Source organism: Phalacrocorax aristotelis, chromosome 1, assembly GCF_949628215.1.
Source record: "Phalacrocorax aristotelis chromosome 1, bGulAri2.1, whole genome shotgun sequence".
Classification (NCBI taxonomy): domain Eukaryota; kingdom Metazoa; phylum Chordata; class Aves; order Suliformes; family Phalacrocoracidae; genus Phalacrocorax; species Phalacrocorax aristotelis.
In genome coordinates this window covers 98,753,843-98,775,062 of record NC_134276.1, presented here as the reverse complement: position 1 = coordinate 98,775,062, position 21,220 = coordinate 98,753,843, and the positions used below count along the sequence as shown (strand labels likewise).

The window sequence follows — 21,220 nt, the reverse complement described above, 5'->3', positions numbered from 1 at the left end:
CTTTCAATGGTTGTTCATGGTCCCAATTTAGCAAAGGACTTAAGCACATATTTAAAAAAAATTAAGACTGATCTCAATGGAACTTAACCATAGGCTTAGACACTTTGCCAACACAGTGCCTGAAAGGAAAAGAAGTCCCAAAAGTCCCAAAACAAAATACATTTCATGGCTCAACCCTGCTCCTCTTAAATAGAATGGAAGTTTCCACTGTACTTCCACTGAAGCAGGATAGTTATCTGAAATTTATCTGACAGATTATAAAAATAGAAAAAAAGAATTAAAGATTCTAATCTATATATTAAAACATCTGCACATTCCTGTCATAAATTTTAAGAAAAAAAGCAAAACATTTTTTATATTTAACAAGAACCCTAATTTTGTGTCACTTTATTTCACAGCTACAAAATTAAAAAAAATATGATGAAGACACGTTTTTGTATCAATAAATTTGCCTTTTATTTTGGCTGTGGCCAAACTAGACACTCTACAAAAGACCTTTATTTATAAACAAGCAACTAACATTTTTTCCATAATTTAACTTTTAAAACATATATTAAAGTTATATAAGTGGAAGCATATTTATTCTGTATCCTCCAAAATAAACACTTCTATCAAGGGCTTTTTAAGATACTGTATAAAAGCTAATAGAAAACCAGAACTGCTATATAAACATCTCATATTTAAACTTCAGAGATCCTAAATTTCTTTACTAAACAACAGGAACTGAATTTTTTTAAAAAAACAACCCAGAACATGCTCAGAGTTAAAAACAAAACTTAAAAAAAACCAGTCCAAAACCCCAATAACTAAAGCAAAACTTAGAAGGAGGCTATTTAGACCAAAAATATTTTATGGATTTTTTTATAATACATAGTATGCTAGGAAAAAGGTCAAGGTTTCTTCAAAGATGGTGCACAAGCTTTTAATTTAAAGTATGTGGAATTTATCATTGTATCACATGGCAGAATCCCAGTTGGAAGTTAGATGACTATGACGTAGCTGAACTAGTTGCCATCTTCCTTCAGAAAGCATGCTGATTTTTAAAAGGCTACATATAAACTTTCAGACTGTTGTGTAGAGGAATCATTGGTGAAAACTTAGGAACCATTTTACAGAGACCTGTTGGTATTTTATATACACAGATTTCTTAAATACTTGTAACAGATACTTAGTGAAACTTCATGTTTTTCTGATTTTGTTAAACCAGATTAACCAGATTAAATGCAACAACCATTTTATTTTTAAATTGTTTCTGGTAAGAAAGAAATTTAGTCTTATTAGGTGGTACAAAAAAGTCAATAACTAGAAAGGTCACTATTAAACAAGTACCTTGTTTTAACTGCGATGTCACTGAAAGATTTTAACTGACAAATTAGCGTAACCATAGTCAGATACAATTTGCCTGAAAGAGGGCAAAAAAGGACAACACGTTACTATTAGATGTGGTTAGTAACAATTTTAGACTTTAATCAAAAATGAAACAGAAAAGGTTTGAAACTAACACTGCAATTTTTTTTGGTAGCTGAAAAAAAGTCAGTGGTCCATCCTGAGCCAATTCTTTTAAACTTAACTTACAGGTCAAAGATAATAATAGAAAAAAAATCTGTTGGAAAGAAAAGGTGGCACACTTGGGCTTTCACTGAGAATAATCTACTCCTGTGTCTGCCTAACTGAGGATGCCCATCCTCAGATTCTTAGGAGTTACACTTGTGCTTAATTCTGCTAAATCTTAGTGTCAGCTTGCAATTCTTTTTGAGTTCGGGATGCTGAAAAAAAATTCATAGTTACGCACACAATTAAAGCCTCACTCCTGCTCCCCCTGAAACCGGTAACCAAACTCCTGTTGCTTTCAGCGAACACAGACTGGGTTCTGACTCGGTAGTGTGGAATGCAATCCCCCTCTCCCAACCTGCACAGGGTAAAGTTGGTCAGGATTGTAAATACTGTTTGCATCATTTACCTTCCCTTTAATCCATCATCACTCCATTAATTAATTATAATTCCAGCAGAAGAATTTGTCACTATTAGTTTACCACCTACTTCTGGGTAAATATTTCTTTTACATACAGAATAATTTTGGACCCTTACTACAGCTTCTGGTAAATATCTATGATCCTACCTATACTAAATGCTCCAGTTGTGATTTGAGGTAAAATAATGGAACCACACAGAATATCTGCAGCCCATTATTACCACGATTTTCAACAAAATAGAAAATTGCAACACAGTATCACAAATTATAGAAAGCAGCAGAAAGAAATATTCTATGCATTGTATTCATAAAATGCAGTGATTGTAGTGTGATGTTTTTTTCCTCTGCTTTGAGCTGGATATGTGTGCTTAATACAAATTCCAAATACATACTTCTTCATTTATACAGGTGCCTATATAAATATTTACATTTTTAGTTTTTGTTAAAACATACCTTTGTACTCATGGCCAAGCTTATTACTGTGTGTAGGAACACAACTCCTCTTCTGTCCCTTAATGAGCTCTCTTTTTTTTTGATTTAATAGTTATACATTCCTTTGTAGTTAGAATTACAAACAGTTGTACAAATAGTGGAAACAAAATTATGAAACTTGCCTGACATCCATTCAGTCTTAGTTCATATTATAAACAGTACCATTTGCATTATGATGGCTGTTAATACAATGACTTTAGCTACCAAAGTATCTATAGTAAATTAGTCTTTGGGACATTATATATAGCAAAGTACCCCCTCTCCCAATTTTCCTTAGAAACTCATAGTTAAACAGCTGAAAGCAGGCTTGCTGCTACTTTTCGTATAAAATCTTAGTAACAATATTGCTGACTTTAGATTCTATTTTAATTTGCACAAGTTCCATAAAACAAAACAATTCTACGTTCCCATAAAATATCAAACATTCGTATCCAATAACGTCAGGATTACTCAAACTTGAGGTTTATTTGTTATTGCTAAAGGTTTCTAAGACCTAAGTCAATACAGCAAGAGACTCCATCCACTTCCTCCCTAACTGCAAGTGCACGGCGACTATTCATAAGGAGCTTGTGTGTTGGTTTCTTTAAAAAAAAAATTAATGAAGTTGGTTACAGTATTTCACTACTATAAACTCACAGTTAGAATCCAAATTGTTGTTGCTCTTTCATTTAATATATAACTTTATATATAATACACACGCACACACCAACATCACAGGATGAAGATCCATGCATACAATCCAGATGTGATCATGTTTCAGTGTTAAATGAAATAAAAATTGTTCTGTTACTATTAGATCCCAGACCACAGTATTTTAAATTACTCTGCTTTCTACCTACTAATCAAGTTAATTTACCTTAATCTTCAAATCCAAGCAGCATCACAAATTCCAAATTCTTCATCGCTGTTGTCATTTTGATCCTTTCAGATTTCTAGTTTATATGGCATACGTCTGAGATCCTGAACACAGCCTCCACTGAACCAGCTTTTTAAGATATCCATTAAAGCTAATTGTGTGTCTGTTCATGGCTCCAAAGACTAAAAGCTGTCTTGAAAGTCCTATGACAGAGTTTGCACATGTATTGTCTTTTGAATGTGATTGCTGAGAGTGGTGGAGCATGATAGAAGAGTGTATCTGACTCCTGTGGTACAAATAATTTTTCAGTAGTAGTGGAGCTTTCAGACAAGCCTGTTGGACTATCAGGCTCCAAAGGCTGGATTTTGGGAAGGGGTGGAGGTGGAGGTAAGGGTGGTGGTGATGGGGAATTAGCTGGTGGGCATATCTCAGGCTCCTTATTTGTGGACTCCTCTGCAGCCTGTGACATATGAGACTGGAAGTGACTCCACAGACGGAAATTGGTTCGGAAGGCCTTGTTGCACACGTGACAAATAAATGGCTTCACGGAGCATAAGAGCTCTTGGTGACGCTCCAGCTGTTTGCGTACAGTGAAAATCTTCCCACACTTTTCACAGGGCCACAAACCAGCATCTTTGTTGGAGACTACTTCCTTAGGTTCTCTGCTTGTTTCAGTGACCTCATCCTCGATATCATCTGCAGGCTCTTCTTTGATCTGAATTTTAAACTGCTTGGAAACACTTAAGTCTTCAGGTAGGCAGGAGGAATCTTCGGAATCAAAATTTATTTGTTCTGACGAATCACTGAATACACCGTCTTCCTTTGCCGCAACAAAATTGTTCATTTTATTGGATTCTGACTGAGGAGGCAATCTTGACGAACTAGTTATTTCTCCGTTGTGATCCAGGATAGGTAACGAAAAGTTCTCTAATGGAGCCATTGTGTTTTGATTGTGAACTTCAACTTGATGACGCCAAATACTAAAGGATGACTTAAAGGTACGCATACACTCAAGACAAGTAAGCTTCTTGTATTCACATTTGCTTTCATGCTCATGCTTCAGCTCTGGAGATGAAAACCTAAGGCTGCAGTAAGGACAGACAGTAGCGTTTCTGCAGAGTCGCTCATGATTTCCCTGTTCAATAAGCGAAGAAAGCTTAGCATTGCAGAGACGGCACTGATAAACCTCTTTGTTTTCTACTGGGCTTTCAATATGAATATGATCTTTCTGCTTAGAAGCCTTATTTCCTCCAATTGGTTTCTCCCCTGGGTGCATTTTTATGTGCTGTTTAAATTGCGAGAGGAAACGATAAGCTTTCCCACAGTAGGTACAAATATAGGCTCCTTTGGTTCTTGATCTTAAATTCCTTTTGATGACTTGTTGTGCTTGTGAAGCAGACTGTCCCTGAAAACCTTGCTTGCCACGTCTTAGTTTAACTATTAGAGCTTTTTTAATTTCTCTCTCTCTCACTATATCGATCAGTTTTCTTTGGAATTTTTCATCCAAAACAGCATGTGAACTGGAAGCAGGTGAGGGATTCTTCACAATTCCATGTTGTGTCTGGCAGTGTGTCCACACTTTGAAATTTGTGTGAAATCTCTTGTGGCATATGTCACAAGCATAGGGCTTCTCTGGATTATGATACATGTTAACATGACGATGAAGACCTGCTGTTGATCTGAAAATTTTAAGGCAGTGCTTGCATTTAAATTTTTTATTTGGTCTTGCTTCTTCCATCTCACTGTATTCCTCTTTACTGACATCAGAATCAGGAAAATCAGCATCAAGATGCGTAGGGCTTGAGCCTTCCTCAAAGTTATCTTCTGACCCAGGAGAACCCTGCTCATCCACCTTCAATTTCTTAAATGGTAGTCTTCTATCAGTTTGAAATCTCCTTTTTGCTGGAAGTCTGCTTGGTTCCTTGTGATCATCCTCAGTTTTAAAAGGAAAGTCTTTATTTGTTGATGCTGAAGCATCACCCACTGTAATTCTTATTATTTCAGCGGGATCTGAAAGTGGACTGCTAGGTTCAGTTTTTATTCGTACCTCTGTGAGAGGGGAAGCAACCTCCCTATCAGTTGACTGAGAGGCACTGAAAGACCTAAGGCGATGTGGGTGTATTACCTGTGGTTTTTCATCTAAGACTAACTTCTCTGATGATTCTTTCAAGGATGACTTCTGAGCTACAACATTAAATGTCTTCTGGGAATCATTAGTTCCCGGAGAGGAGGATGATGATGCCTGTGAAGGTTTTAGGTCAACAGAAGGTGAGTAAATAGGAACCTGGCTGTCCATGGACAGTGACCTTCGAAGGAGACTTTTTACAAGTGGCCCACTTCTGTCAATACTTTGGTGTTCTGGACCAGATCCACTAGATGGGATTACTAGCCCTAACTTTGAGTAGTATAGCAAATTCCTGTCTTCACCTTGCCCATTTCCTTTTCCTGCCTCTCGCAACAAAAATGTAGAATCTGATGCGCCACGCAGAGACAAGACTGGCGGACGTGGTCTTTTTAATGGCACCTCTGTGGTCTTTCCTCTTAAAAGCTGACCACTGCTTCCTGGTTCATCGCTTGCAATTTCTTTCTCTGCTAAAGGCATTTGAGGCAGTACTGTGTTCCGTTTCACTAAAGCACCTCTGCTCTGATCCTCCACGGTTCCAGAAGTTTCATGAAGCTTGGTATAGCTCACAGGGCTTTCTTTCAGCCATCTCCTTTCAGTCAGTGATAAGTTGTGAAGGGTTTCAGTTGGTTTTGTTACTTGTGGTCTACTGCTAGTTTTGGCAGGAACAGAGGGTGAAGGTTTAGAAGTATGGCTAGTATGGCTTAAATCATGTTGTGTTTGATTTACACTTTTCGCTTGCGCTTCAATTCTGTTCTGACAAACAATGACACTCCTCTTCTGAGAACTACTTTCGTCTTCATCTTGATACAGTATTTTCTTAATAGGGCAAGCTGGAAAAGGAGCTTGAGGGCTCTTAGAAACAATGTTTGTAAGAAAGGATATTCCAAGACTGTAGCCCAGTTCTTGCACAGCTGCAAGACTCCCTTTCTCAATGAACAAGGATGAAGAATAAATGTAGTTTAACACATTATCAAAAGCATCTGGTTCACAAAAGTCAAGTTGAAACACTGACTGAGACTCGTTCTCTTTATTTGTGAACAGAGTCTGGAAGTATTCACTGCTGGCAGCCAGGACATTTTTATGAGCTCGAAATTTCTGATCTCCGACTATAAGAACAACATCACACAGCTGTCCCTTTAGACGCTCCTCATTCAGTGCGCTTAGAAGTGAAATGGCATGTGCTGGATTTATGTAATGCAAGAGCCCCTCCATGATTCTGATGTCTCTGAAAAACAACAACAACAACAAAAAGTTGTAGGTTGCCTTATGTGAACTGTTGTTAGAGATAAACACAACTAATCCCTCTGTACTTCATAAACTGTCTAAACCAGCATCAACAGTGCTGAAGAAAACAGCTTGTTTGGAAACTAAAACACTACTGTAAGCTCCAACAGATGCACAGGCATGCGAAGAACCAGCTCATGTGCCTGCTTTCAAATGAGCCGTTAATAGGTGTAATATTCTTGGTGTAAGATCAGCTAACTAACTGGGGGCCACGGGAGCTGTGTTCTCTTCCCACAGTACACCTGTCCACATGAAGGAAGAGTTCCATCATTTCACTCTTCATCATCTTTTTCTCAGCTTTAGTTTTATGCAGATCTATCTTGCCAACTGCATTGATATAAACTCTTGAATCAGATATGTAAATCTTAATTATGCCAGGTCACCTTTTTGAGGCCAAGCAACCCTGACAGTCTCCTGCTGACTAAACAAATTAATGGAGTTTTGTTGTCATTTTTAACAGGATGATGGAAAGGGCATTAACACTGAGAAGGGAGAAGGAAGCAAGATTCTTGTCTGTAATCTAGATTAATTCACCATGTTTGCTTATGTTTAATAAGCGTTCTTAACATACACTTCTAGCTATCAAACATGTAGCACTTACAACTGCACTGAGAGGACCTGGTTTCTTGGAAATTTCACAGTTATAATTCAATTATCCCTGCATAGCTTTCTTCTAGGTAAAAGCAATCAGAGAACTAAACTCCCTGTTTTATTCATTATTATAAGACCACATTATGCCCACAACCCATATACCTGAGCAACAGTTACCCTCAGAGTACAATAAGCACAAATTAAACTGCAGTGCAGAAATCGCCATGTTCCATATGCTTCAAAACGCAGCCCACTCCGTACTGCAGGATATCTCAATAGCCGGTTCCTGATTAGATCTTAACAAAGGATGAGAATCAAGTCTTAAGTCAGTTTAAACAAAGAACTTCTGTGGCATGAATTGTAATTTATATATCTGTGTACATGCACACACAGAGAAATCAGCAATATCCAATTTTCTTTTTTTCATAGATAGTCTTACAATTCTGTTCAAGTTAACCTGCAAGAATTTTACACTATCTTCCTCTACGGTGGTAGTAAAAGAAGTCAATGGTGTGTCTGTTAAAAGCAGGTCTCTTCTTTTTACAGCTGAGTTGAGAAACTACTCTCTAGATATTTACACATGATGTACACTACTACAACAAAAACGTTTCACTATTCAACAGTTTACAAGCAAAACGGAAAAGTTTATCAAAATAAAAAGCAATATTAAGAAGCAGCAACCCCATAATTAATAAAGGGGGTAGTGGTAAATCTTACAACTAATGGATATAAATAAGTGATCAAAGTCTAAATCGGTATTCTTGCGAAATGAATCAAAGGGTGCCACATACAGTGTCTCAGGGCATTGATTGTACCATAGGACTGAGCTACCACTTCTACACCTGACACTACTGAATGAGTTGATAGTGTCACGGCAACAGCAAAGGCAGAATCCTGCTTCCTCACCAGATCTGTCTCTTTACTGAGTGTTTCAGTGTCTTGCAGTGTTGTTTCATAAACACTAATTTATCCTTAAGTCACCTCAGATAGTTGTAATGCATAATCCCCCCGCACCCGCCCCATCTAAAAACAGCAGAGCAGACAAGCTCCCATGAATATGAGAAACCAATCTGGTTTTGTTTGCTTTGTATGTTTTGCTTAAAAGTACTGTGAGAGGTGGGGATGTGTGTGCGCTACCTGTCTCCTCTGTGGATGCCACTGCAATTGAAAGTGGTAGAGTCTGACTGGCCCAAGTCCAGTCTCTTGGTCTTGAGCACCCATTAACACTTGGAATGTTATTAGAACAAGTGTTCCAGGAATGCATCTTTTCCTTTAGTGTCATCTGAAAGAAACTGAGTTTGCAAACTCAGGTGATTCATCTCGGATGCAAGCTGCAGCATGGTATATGGAGGTAATAGATCAACAGTGTGCTTATGAAGGAAACTTGAACTAAAACAGTATTGTAGAGACACCCAACAGAAGTTCCTGCAGAACCCATGTTTCAAGGACACAGTGGGAAAGGAATATATTAGTCAAATGTTTTGAAGTATTTTCACATCTTTCATTCTAATCTGCTTTACCCAGGCCTCGGGTCTCTTGTAAGACACCCACAGGATAAACACCATGTAATTACTATACATTCCTTTGTCCATTGTAACACAGTCATGCTGTTAGTAGAGATGTGTGTAAATTCTGTACTTCTAAAGTAGAATCCAATAATCACCCATCCTTCTTTCTACATTCTCCTTTTTATTCATGGAGCACTTTCAATTTATTACATTAAACAAGACAGAGATCAGCATCCTATTACAATCTTCCCTTTCATTCTCAGAGCATGGTCTCTTCTGTGCAGTGAAGGAGGCAGAGCTCTTAGGTGCAATGCAACTGTCACTTTAACAGTAGCCAAGGCTGCAACATACACAAATGGCAAGGGACCAAATTAATCCTGCAAAGGCAGCTTTAATCCTGGTATTTCCTAATTCAAGGGCTTGACTTACAGTTTAATAGCCTTTAAACACAACAGTCAGAAATAAAACAAGTTAAGAAACAAAGCCAGAACTGGTTTGCAGAACCATTTTAACACATTCACACAGAGCATCTGAAAGCCTGAAATACTTAGATGTAAAAAAACCCCCAAAGATTACCAGAGTCCATGTGTAAGATATTAAAATTTCACTGCATGAACACTTTTCAGTTACAAAATTGATCCAAGCCATTCCTGCTCTCTTTTGTTCATCTTACCTGCACCCTGCAGTTCACTCCTCCTTCAGCTGTGCCAGTACAAATATTTACATGCCTGTATTACACAGCAGATCAGACAATAAATAAAAACCAAATAATATTTATTTTCAAACGCTTATATTAAAGCACAACCTCAAGAACGAATGCATTGGCATAACTGAAAAGGCAGCAAACTGTGGCAGCGGAGCAGCTATAGGAAGGCAGAAACTCCTTACAACAGTTTGCCATGAAAGCCAATGCTTGGCTGACTGAACTCAGCCCCGACAGGAGAGGTGTGCCTAGCTATAGTGCAGATAACAGCACTACGGCAGTCTCTTGTAACACTAGATTTCATTCCAGGTGTGTGAGGCCTCATGCTTCCTCAGCTGAAGATTATTTTGCCATTAACTACCTAAATTCTTTCTGGCAGATAATTTGCTTCTATTTTCCAGTTTTTTCCAGCCACCTTCACTACTGACTGGGAAAAAAGCTACTTCCTCTATTCTTCCCTGATATTCAGGTGACATCAAAAAAACAGTAGGAGCATATCAGAAAATATCCCATTGTCTCTGTCCAGGTGTTACATACTACAGCAGCTACTGGTCCTCAGGAGGAGTAAGACTCCAGACCCAGGAAGGGCAAGTGGAGCAGGAGCACCTGCAGCCTTCCTTCAGAAAGCCAGGAAGAGATTTTTAGTGTCAATCTTCAACAGCCCTCTACTGATCTCAGCAGACTAGATTTCAGAGACTTAAGTACCATATTTGATACAAGATTTATTTTATTTTAATATTTGAATAAGGATAGAAAAAGACACCTCTGCTATTTCAAAATTACTTTCTGCAAAAAGGAAATCTCTACTTGGGAAAGCTCTTCACAAGGAAAGGGTCAAAAATCTTAATCTTTGGCCCAGCAGTTTACTGATCTTCAACAGCTACTTCCCTTTGAAGTAGTAGTTCACCTTCCTTTCCTCTGTCCCTTACTCTCACACCTCCTCATCCCAGCCCTGTGGTACCCTTCCTCTTCCTTTCACCAGCTCTTGCTGCTCATTTGACCTCCCAGTAAATTGATCCAGCTCCCTAAAATGAAGCAGCAAACAAACAAACGAGATCAACCCAGCTTTTCATATCTGTTTGCTATTTTATAGGTTAGGAGCTTAATCAGCTCACTGAGAGGGCAGATGAGCATCAGAGTTGCTGCAGGAGAAGCCATGAAACTACCCTTTCTTTGTCAGCGAGTTGTTCAATCAGCTTTGTACATCTGAAGCTTCACTTTCAGAAACAATGAAGTCACTGATGCTGAAACTTTACAAATAGAATCCAGCAGATACTTCTGTGAACAGTTTCAGCATAACAGCTTACACTTGCAAATACACAAGCAACTAAAATAAGATGTTGATGTTGCCTGCTGACTTCCATTATAACGACATGGCTGTCAGCTAAAGCTATGTTAATAGCATGTTGGGGGTGGCAGGGGGAAAGATGATGTTCTGAAACACTTAATGAGATGCAGTGTTACAGCAAGGAGGCGCAAGGGCTGTGAGAAACTGCAGTTAGAAGTGGAGAAATCAAGGAAGGAGGAGAAAATGCACACAGAGGAGACTGGCAACAAGGGAGACTTAACAGGGGTTTCAACAGGGAAAACATACATCAGAAGTGTGGTGGGGGCAAACCCACTACATAACCCAAATAAACACAGATTATAAATCTCACCCAAGAAATACAAGGTGACTTCCTGGGGTACCCCCAGGGAAATGCAGGAATGTTGCACTCAGTTGTGAGTGCTTTGCAGAGGCTTTGATAGCTCTGATAATTCATGTGCTGCTACAGACACAAGGGCCGGGGGGAGTTCCCATTACTCGTCAAGAGTCCAGATGCAAAAGAAACCTATGCTGCTTAAACTTCTGCTCAAGGATCCTACCCTGGATTTTACTGAGGTTGACAACAGTGTATCAAATGCCTCTTCTCCCGTCAATAGCCTTTGCAACATACATACTCTCCTACGGTCTATACATATTTACACACACACACCCCTACACACCCCCAAAAGCACATGTAAAAGCTCCAAACCTGCAGAGCAAGATTGTCTGCACTTCTCTAATCTTTTTCTAACTAAATATTTGAGTAATCTCTTGCTGCAAGTTTGGGGATTCTGTCTTCCTGGATTTAACGAAATGCGATTTCAGCTGTGGGGTGGTTTAACTCAGCCGGCAGCTGAACACCACACAGCTGTTTGCTCACCTCCCCCAGCGGGATGGGGCAGAGGATCAGAAAAAAGGTAAAACTTGTGGGTTGAGATAAAGACAGTTTAATTGGACAGAAAGAAAGGGAAAATAATAACAATGATGATAAAAGAATATACAGTATAAGTGATGCACAATGCAATTGCTTGCCACCTGCTGACTGATGCCCAGCCAGTTCCTGAGCAGTGGCCACCCCCCTGCCAATTCCCCCCAGTTTTTTTGTTCAGCATGATGTCATACGGTATGGAATACCCCTTTGGACAGTTGAGGTCAGCTGTCCTGGCTGTGCCCCCTCCCAGCTTCTTGTGCACCTCCAACCTCCTTGCTGGCGGGGCAATGTGAGAAGCTGACAAGTCCTTGACTAGTGTAAGCACCGCTCAGCAACAACTAAACCATCGGTGTGTTTTCAACATTATTCTCAGGCTAAATCCAAAACACAGCACTATGACAGCTGCTAGGAAGTAAATTAACTCTAACTGAGCCAAAACCAGGACAAACCACTATTGCCGTTTTCCACTGCAGACGACAATACTGCGAACTTTCTCCAAGACAACAAGGTTTTTCATTTCCAATAGGTCAGCAGCAAGGAGAGACTCAGTGGTACAATGACAGGCATAAAATCAGCTAAATAATATATTTGCTAGTGTGTTAAACTGATGTATTAATTTCCAACTATTTATCTTTCACACCTACAGAATCAGAAATTTAGGGAGAAGAAAAGAAGAAACTATAATATTGTACAATCTCTCTCTTTTGCCCTCCACTAGAGACAAATAATTAGCAGTTATCCTGATACAGGCTAGAAATTCTCTTAGAAATCAGAGGCTACTTTTCACATTCAGATCATATCCATAGTTTCACCAACTGACAATCAAAATAGCTCCTCCTGACTGGCAGCAAACTACAAAATGTCAGAGTAACACCATAATGCTCCACTTGTCCTCATTCTTGTTTACAAACAAGTAGCAGCTAAGGGTGCAATTTCATCTTACTCTCAGTCTAATGCAGGGATTGCTCCTGCACGGAGCAGTCCATGTCTCCCCCCTGACTAAGGAAGGACCAGCTTGCTGTCAGGTCAGTAAACTGATCCAGCTGACCACGGGATTGCACAACTACTGGATGTAAGGGAGAGGGCAGGAACGTGTGCCGGCTGTGAGCTTTCCTGAGTCTTCTTTAAAGAGTTCATGAAGATTAAAACACATCAAACACAGTTTGATTAAATATTTGTCCTGGCCTCAATGCCTTGACTGAAAGGTATGTAACTTATCATCCAAACTGCTGTAAACCAAACCAAGAGATAAAAAGTTTAAAAATACCTTTCCCTACGGAGCTCTTCAGTTTTCGTTCTCTTGAGTTTTGTAACATTGCCATTAGACTTTCTGATGCGACAAGACCTAAAGGCTTGATGGCCATACAATTTGAACACCTACAGAAAACTTATTCCAAGAAACATTCTGTATGATTTTTTGGCAAGAGATGCATGAAATCAAGAATTTAAAGAAGGGGAGACACACACCGAATGTGTACACTTGTACTCTTTCTACAGGTAATGCTGAGATATACTTACCAAATTGAATAATATTCAGTCACCTGCTTTACTATATGAGCCACTCTTTCTTTAACTGACCCAATGCACAACGAAATCTTGTCTGCTTTTAATTTTACTGGTATAATGAAAATGACAAACCCTAATAATGGACATATTTCTATTAATATAAAGGTACTTTTTTACAGGCATAGTCTATTTCAGATGGGAACTGAAGCCAATTATACCCATATAAGGTACATGCCTATCAACAGAACTGTGTTTACACTGAAGTTTCTATAAGAAAACAAGAGATGGGGGAAAAAAAGTCATGCGCTTAATCTGAAACATGCAGTAGTAAATTAGAAGTGGAGCCTAAAAAATTGCCAAGTGAGAACTTATGATTTAGCGAATGCAGGTATCTTCCACCCACTGAAGGGATCCAAAGAAAATGCCATTCAGCCATCATCTCCATTCAGCCATCATTAATTATGGGGAAGATACTGGGAAGATGATAAAGGATACTGTAAAAGGGGAAAGACAGCAGCAATTTTATATGAGCAATTTTATAAGAGATTTACACAGTCATGAACAGTACATGGAAGTTTTTCAGCTTACTCAAAGTCCACGGCATTTGGAGGTAGGCAATATCTCACAGTTTTTAAAAATGAAATTTTAAAAATCCTCCTCTGTGAAAAAGAACACTATGTATTTTTTTCTTTTTTTTTTTCCTCAAAAGTATTTATGAGAAAGAAGCTGGTCCTATTCTTACTGAACTTCCAGGGAATTTGGCCATTGACCTCAATAGCTGAAGGACTGTACACAAAATAAGCTAATTCCTTTTGGTTATCACAGGTAGATTAAGTTGGGGCAAACAGGGATTAGAAATCACTGCAATTCTGCTGCTTTTCCCTCTGTGTTTCTCAATTTACTTTAAAAGGATTTTTACTTTAAAAGGATTTTTGAGTGTCACATTTACTGTATCAAGTACACTTTTTTTCAAAAATTCTCCAAAGATACTCACAAATACATTCAGAGCAGAATGCCAAATAGTTCACCCCAAAGTAGCTTTCATGATTTTTATCTGGCTGGCACCCACCCCACTGAGACTACTGGTAGACTCCTAGTCCCAGTGTACTGTGGTGTCAGTCTGGGTGCTGGCCTATGCATGAGCCACACGGTGCTGGAGGGAAATCAGGGCGTCAGAGGAATGGGGGTCAAGGGGTTGGCAGGGACACTCACTGTCCCCCCCAGAAGAACCACCCCAACATTCTTACAACCACAACTTACCAAAGAGATTACTGAGAATGAATTGCAACCTAAAGATTACTCACACTGTTAAGTGCTGATGTAGGATAAACCATGGATAAGGAGATTAATGCTCTGAGACAAAAAAGGGAAAAGTATTTCTTCCTTTCCTGAAAAATGCAATTTAATTACGTATGGATTATTATGAAAGGACAAGTTTCACATTTTTTTAAAAAAATTATTTGGCCAAAGAATTTTTCATGTCTTTTCATCACAGGTTGTAGGGAAAGCTTTTGCACAATAAGGTGTAGTGTTTTCACTAACTCTCAGAGGGAAAACCCCCTTAACAATCAGGACTAGGTGATTTTAAAACTTTATTTTTGCTGGGCTGTAAGACTACTGATCTGATAGCAACAGTGGTAGAGGTAGAATGAGTTTAGGAAGGTAGAAGAATTGCTCAACACTTTCTTTTCTTGTTCATAAAATACACCTGAACTGTTCTACAACAAAATAATACATAAAGTAGCCAATAAGCAAAGACAACAGATTTTGGTTTGTTTTATTTCACTGCCGAATGAAAGAAAATGTAAAAGAACCACTTCTTAAATATTACCATTAAGGGAAAAAATGGAAAAAAGATTACAGTACATAGACTAATATTAAATCTACACAACAAATATTTGGGGAAAGGAACTCCCTCTGCACAGAATATCTATTTTTTTGCAGTCTTTCCACTTGCAACAAATGATTTTGCCACCTCCATATAGTTTTTTTCCCTTCCCTTCCGAGGATCTCAGATCAGTAAATGCAGCAGAATTCATTATGAAACAGCTCAGTTGCTCAAAAGTTGAGGATTTCTTTTAATGACAGCTGGAAATAGCTGCAACTAGCTTGTGACTCACAGCATAGCACCTCCCAGTGCAGCACAAACCATATGGTGGTTACAGCCCAACTTCCTCTCCCCTGCTCCTCCTTCCTCTACCCGGTAGGTCTACACTTGTTTTATCTGCAAAATAATGATAACTATGGTTTAGAAACAACTTTCAAAACCTTGAAAACTATAATGGGAAATTACTGGATGTTTTTTTACAGTAACTGCTTCACAGCTGCTGAAGTTCAAAATGAAACAACTTCAATACAGTATGAAAGCTCACGGCTTCCTGTAAAGTTGTCCTTTAAAACCCAAACGCTGGCATGCCTCTAACTAATTTTAAGGAAAGCCAGCCAGCCATTACTATGAAGATGATCAGAGCACCAACTATTTAATTCTCTAGCATCATGCACACAAAACCCCATGAGCTCACAAAACTCGATCTCTTCGTGACATCAAGCTTCTAGTCATCTAGAGCGATCCCAGCATGAAAAGCGTGTTCAATTCGAGTCAGCTGACAAGAGTATCACCCTCCCACTTGGAACCTACACAGTAGGAAAAGGAAGCACAAATGTTCACACTTATCACACTTGTGTACCATGAAATGTACAGCGCAGAGGACTTCAGGGACTTCCTACAAGGTATTGCCTCTTTTTGTTATTTAGTAAGAGAGCTAATACATACTGAAGGATAAGTTACCTTAAGCACACAGCTCGTTATGACTTTAATCCCGGTTTGGATCAGGGGGCAACGTTGAAATTAGTGGAGGAGCAAATGCACCACTGAGAGCAAGAGGCATGGTCACTCACGCTCAGTTCCGATCCCCAGGGGTTATCTTGGCCCCAGCAGGCCCAGGGGAGCTCACAGCTGGAGAGACCCCTGATAAATCCTGGTCTGGCTCACATCGTTGTAGCTGAAAAGTCCAGAGGTTGTAATGTGGGACATCTCCCTGTGAGTCCCTACTGAGAACACAAATGACAGTTCTTTAAATGTTCTCAAACCAGTCAGGTTGGGTGGATTTTATACACGCAAAGTAAACCAAATGTTCTTATGAGATTACAACTGTATAGCATGTGGGTAATAAAATCTCTGAGAGAAAGGGATGTCGGATCCCTTTCCACCTAATAGATAGCCACATAATTTGTTTTTTTTGCAAACAAGGTTTATAAAAACAGTTGCAAAGTTTGCTCAAAACTTCCCCTCAAGAACATCAGCATAAACCTGGTGGAAAATTTTAGTCAAAGCAGTTAGTTTGTCAGTTTGAGCAAAGTCAGAACAGAACACTGTAACTGGCAGTGTTAAGGCAACACAAACATAAAGCACTACTAGATTTTCCTGTAACACATATTTACCACTCCTGATTTAATATAGAGAGCCTTGTTGTACAAAAACACATTTAAAAAATCTATTTTCATATTAACATTTATCTCAGAATAAAATTATTGACTATAACTTAACTACAAGATCTTCACTGTGTTCACAAAAAGCTGAGTGATTATGTAATTCACGACAATCTCTTCTTACACCTACAGCCTACCTACCTCCTACTTCCCCTCTGAGTTCAACAACAAGAAAAAAATGAATAGGTTTTAAAACAAGTGCCATTTCATTATTAAGAAGTGCTTACCCAGTACACAATGAAATTCCACAATGTTTCCTGTCTCACAGTAACTCCTTTGGGTTAAGTTTTCCTGCGTTCATTACTTTACATGAGCTGCATCCAATCTGGACGTATAATGACATGAAAGAGCACTAAAGTAATATTCTGACAGCTGCGATTGGGTAGAACACCTTCCACAGCTTTCCGCAAACGCATAGCACATGCTTGTGCACAGCGAGGATTTTTCCACTAGACTACGAGATGTACTTTTTCCTACTCATTAATAATATAGCCAAACAGCGCTTGGCCCAGTAAAGCTACACTTTAACACCTGCGTGTACTTATTAGGTCGCAGCAACCTTGCTCGATTGCTTTTCGCCCTGAAATTTGCAGGCTACCGAGGCTCTCCTTTCAAGACCCACCAGGGAGGACCCATGAGGTACGGCCCACCCGGACCCTCGGTCATGCTTTACAGCTGGGATCACAGCCGGTATCAGGCTGGGGGTGACAGCCGTGAGCCGCAGCTCCGGCGGCGGCGGCGGCGGCACCGGCACAGCACGGCACCGGCACGGCCCCCCGCTCCGTCCCGTCCCTCCCGCGGCCGCTGGGGCGGGGCGCGGCGGGGTAACCGCCTCCCTGAGGGGGCACCGCCCCCCAAGGCGCAGCGCAGGTAGCGGGGAGGGGGGAACACGGACCACACATGCAGACGAGCCTGCGCCCGCGCGCTCCTTCCCCGCCCCAGCCCAGGCAACGGCCGCCGCTCCGCATGCGCCGTGCGGGAGAGCGACGCGTGCGCTGCCCCCGCTGCGACCGACGCGCAGGCGCAGCTCCGCGGGATCCCGGCCCGGGGCCAGGGGGAGGCGGCACAGGCGCAGGAGGGCCGGCTGAAGCAGCGTGCGGAGGCGGGGCATGCGCAGAAAGGCAGGCCGGCGGGTCTATGTGGCGGGCGTGTGCCGGCGCAAGGGCCGGCAGACGGTTTCCTCGGAGCAGAGGGAGCATGCGCGGAGACAAGGGAGACGCGTTTCGTAACCGGCGCGTGCGCACTGCTCCGCCCGGGGACCGCAGCCCCGCTCGGTGGGGGGAAAAAAAAAAACCACCTCAGAGTTACGTCAGGAAAAGACGCCTTTGTACACGGGGAGACCCATACGGCGCGGGCAGCCCCCGAAACGGGCGCAAGACGCGGCCGTTACTCACCCTCTCCGCCGCCAGCCGCGCCCCCCCCTGCTGCCCCCCTCGGCGCCTCCTTTCACGGTTCGCCCGCGCGCGCTGCTGCCACCGCCGTGATTCCATCCATCTTGAATTTGACGTCATCCCACACTAGGGATGAGGTCATCGAAGGGAACGCTCGTCACGTGCGCAGCGCTCCGATTGGCCGGCGGGGGAGCGGGGGGCGAGGCGCTGGCGCGGCGGGGAGGGTGGCGGTTGGGGACGGTTACGGGGGATCCCCCCCACCCGCAGCCCCTCCCCCACAGGTAGCACGGCGGGCGGGAGCCCTCGCGCGCGCCTCCCGCCTCCCGTGCCCGGCGCCGCGTGGCGGGGGGAGGAATGGGGGGGCGCCTGAACGCCGGTGTACCCCGGTCCCCCGACACGTTCCCGCTGCCACCCTCCTCCCTTCCCCGCCCCCCCCCCCCCCCCCCCTTTCGCCCAGTAACGGCTTGGCGCGCGCGGGAGGGACGCTGAGGCAGCCGCGGCGGGGGTGAGGGGTCAGGGGTGCGGTCCGCACCCGGCGGCGGGGGGCGGGGCAGGTGTGGTACCGGTGTCACCGTGGGGCCGCTGACGGTGGTGGCAGGATTTGACAGGGTGCCGCTGCGGTAAATTCCCCCCCCCCCCCCGCTGGCCTGGGCCCCCCGTGCTCCGCCTACGCCTGGGGTCTCACCTCTGCGGGAAGCATGAACTCGCAGTTCTCCTAATTTAATAGTCTATTTTGTTGTTGTTTGTTTGTGGGTTTTTTTGACATTTTAGTCCATATTTTTCTAAAACGTAAGGGGGGGAAGGTCCAACGTGGTTTGTGAAGAAGCTCGATTTCTGGTGGCACACACGTGGCCTCCTCGCAAGTTGGTCCGGTGCTCCCCGGTATCAGCAGGGAGGCGCAGGCCTGGGCGCGGGGAGGTTTTGGCTTGGACCCTTTGTAACTGCTGTACTCGTTCATCTTGATGTGATTTGAAAAATTATAATGGACGTTATCGTTGGTTTAGGGTTGGTTCTCATTGAAATTACCTGCTTTGAAGAGGGCTTTATGTGTCAAAATACAAGTATTAAAATAGAAATTAGAATTACAAGTTTTCTCTCGTTTTTGTTGAAAGCTAATCTGGCCAATTATGTTTTCATTAAGGACAGCTCGAATTCGAGAGACTAACTGCTAATCCACATATGCATTTTCCAACAGTGCTTTTAGATATTCCACGTAAGTCTCAAATACTCTGAAGTAGCTACTAGAGTCTCTGTAGTGTGCTTAGTGCTGCCTTTAAACCTTTTTGCAAGGGTGTGTTGCAAATGGGCTAAACCCCATGTAAGAAAAACGGCGATGTACCCCACTAGGTCCGGCACCTCTCTTCCCTTTCCAGATATGTTTTTTGCTATCGCTGTCTCCTCAGGTAGTTTTGCAAACTTGCTAGGCTGCCTGCAAAAGGAGGGAGGGTTTTTTCGTTCGCAGACTTATGCTACAACCACTTCTGTCCTGACATGAGCGCGGCTGTGTGATGAGCCAGCTCGAAAACCAAATGAACTGCTTGGTTTCATCTGCAATAGTTCCCCGATCTGGTTTGTTGCGCAGGTATGCGGACAACTGCTCCGGCACGGTAGGACCTACTGCGGTAATGGGAGCAACCAACTAGGAAAGCAGTTGGATCTGTTTGCATAAACCAGTTTATGCAGTGACACTGGCTGTGCTGCCAGTGAAGCATTTGTGAAACAAACCTGAGCTCGTAAATCTAGCAAGGCCCTGCTAACTTTTTTCATCTGTACTCAGCTATTTCGCAGCCAAGCAGAAACAAACTGCTCTTGCATAATTATTTTCCTGTTCATGCTTCTCCAAAAGGGCCTGTGTCACAGATGGAAAACGTCCATGCTGGAATTACACTGCTGAAAAAATGGTGTTCTTTAAGGTGTACACACACATGTGTGTAAGTATGCCTTACTGTGCAGGGGTTTATTGTCAGTATTTTTAATATGCCCGTTTCCCTAGTGAAAGTCCGGCCATTAGAATAGAGCCCATGTAGTGGCTTGTGTAATATTGGCACCAGACAGCAGTTATTCTCTGTAGCTCTTACCTTAACCAGTTGATTTGAGAGTATTTTGAATGTAATTCTCAAAGACTTTGTGGTTCGAAGGGACATAAGACTCAATCTGACTGTATTCCATGATTGAGTCTGATTGACTTGATGTTGTTAAAGTTACATGGATGCCTTAATTCCCTGTAAATCTTGATTCTAATGAAATCTAGACGAGGAATTAATGCTGTAGAATTATTTGGGGTTTAAGTTATCTCTAGGTTAATTTTATCAAACATACCATTCGCAACTATTTGAATACTTTCTCGTTCTTCAAGAATAGCTTGTTTATGAACATTTTTCCCAAACATTTCTGATTTTAAATGCTTTGATGGAGCACTTACTTTGATATATTTTTCATCTGGATATGTGTGGTTGCAGCTGTTATTACCAGATGTATGCATGTCAAGTATAAGGTTTGTTTTCCATTCAGAGTATCTAGTAGCTGGTCAGATTAACTTTTGATCGTACTTGCCGACAAGTTTACTCACTGGAATTTTGTTAAAAACTGAACGCCTGCAAACCGTAGAATGTAAAGCAAACTATTTTAAAAATATGGGTGATTATACATGGACTTTGATAAAATGTGAAAACGTGAAATCTGTAACACTTGCGTTGGTTGTATGTGTAACACTGAGAAGTTACTATTTTTTGTGATGCAAATATTGTACTATAGTGCCAAGTTGTGTACTCTGAATAGTCTAGCTTTTTTAATGCTAACCTTTGTTTCATTTTCAATATAAAAATAATTGCAATAAAGTCATGCCCTGGAGCTAGGCTGTCTTTTTCTAGATCTGTAGTTTCAGCCCTTTTTTGATGTACAGACGCCTAAACATTTTTCAGTGAAGATTTGGACCGTGTGTGATTAATTTAAAACTAATGGCATCAGGTTGTATTCTTTCAGAGAGCCTTAGAACTATGTCAGATACCCTTAGGTGCTCCTATATTAGCAGCTGAGAAAGAGTTTTGCAGAAAAAAAAGCTTGGTT

General features: G+C 41.6%; 1 protein-coding gene across 4 annotated transcripts; it reads right to left on the bottom strand.

Moving 5' to 3' along the window:
* Nucleotides 1–1,446: 1,446 nt before the first annotated feature.
* ZBTB21 (zinc finger and BTB domain containing 21) lies at nt 1,447–18,297 on the bottom strand. 4 transcript variants are annotated; one of them, XR_012661551.1, is made up of 4 exons: nt 16,991–17,546; nt 16,063–16,325; nt 15,797–15,908; nt 15,369–15,498 (listed from the first exon to the last, which is right to left on the bottom strand). XR_012661551.1 is itself a non-coding variant. In XM_075099326.1 (2 exons), the coding sequence occupies exon 2, from the start codon at nt 6,655–6,657 to the stop codon at nt 3,472–3,474; it is 3,186 nt and encodes a 1,061-aa protein (XP_074955427.1). In that variant the 5' UTR covers nt 6,658–6,670; nt 18,158–18,297; the 3' UTR covers nt 1,447–3,471. The 4 variants fall into 4 exon arrangements, 2 of the variants coding, with proteins under 2 accessions (XP_074955427.1, XP_074955434.1); XM_075099326.1 differs by lacking the exons at nt 15,369–15,498; nt 15,797–15,908; nt 16,063–16,325; nt 16,991–17,546 and adding exons at nt 1,447–6,670; nt 18,158–18,297; XM_075099333.1 differs by lacking the exons at nt 15,369–15,498; nt 15,797–15,908; nt 16,063–16,325; nt 16,991–17,546 and adding exons at nt 1,447–6,670; nt 7,483–7,610.
* Between the last annotated feature and the right edge of the window lie 2,923 nt (nt 18,298–21,220).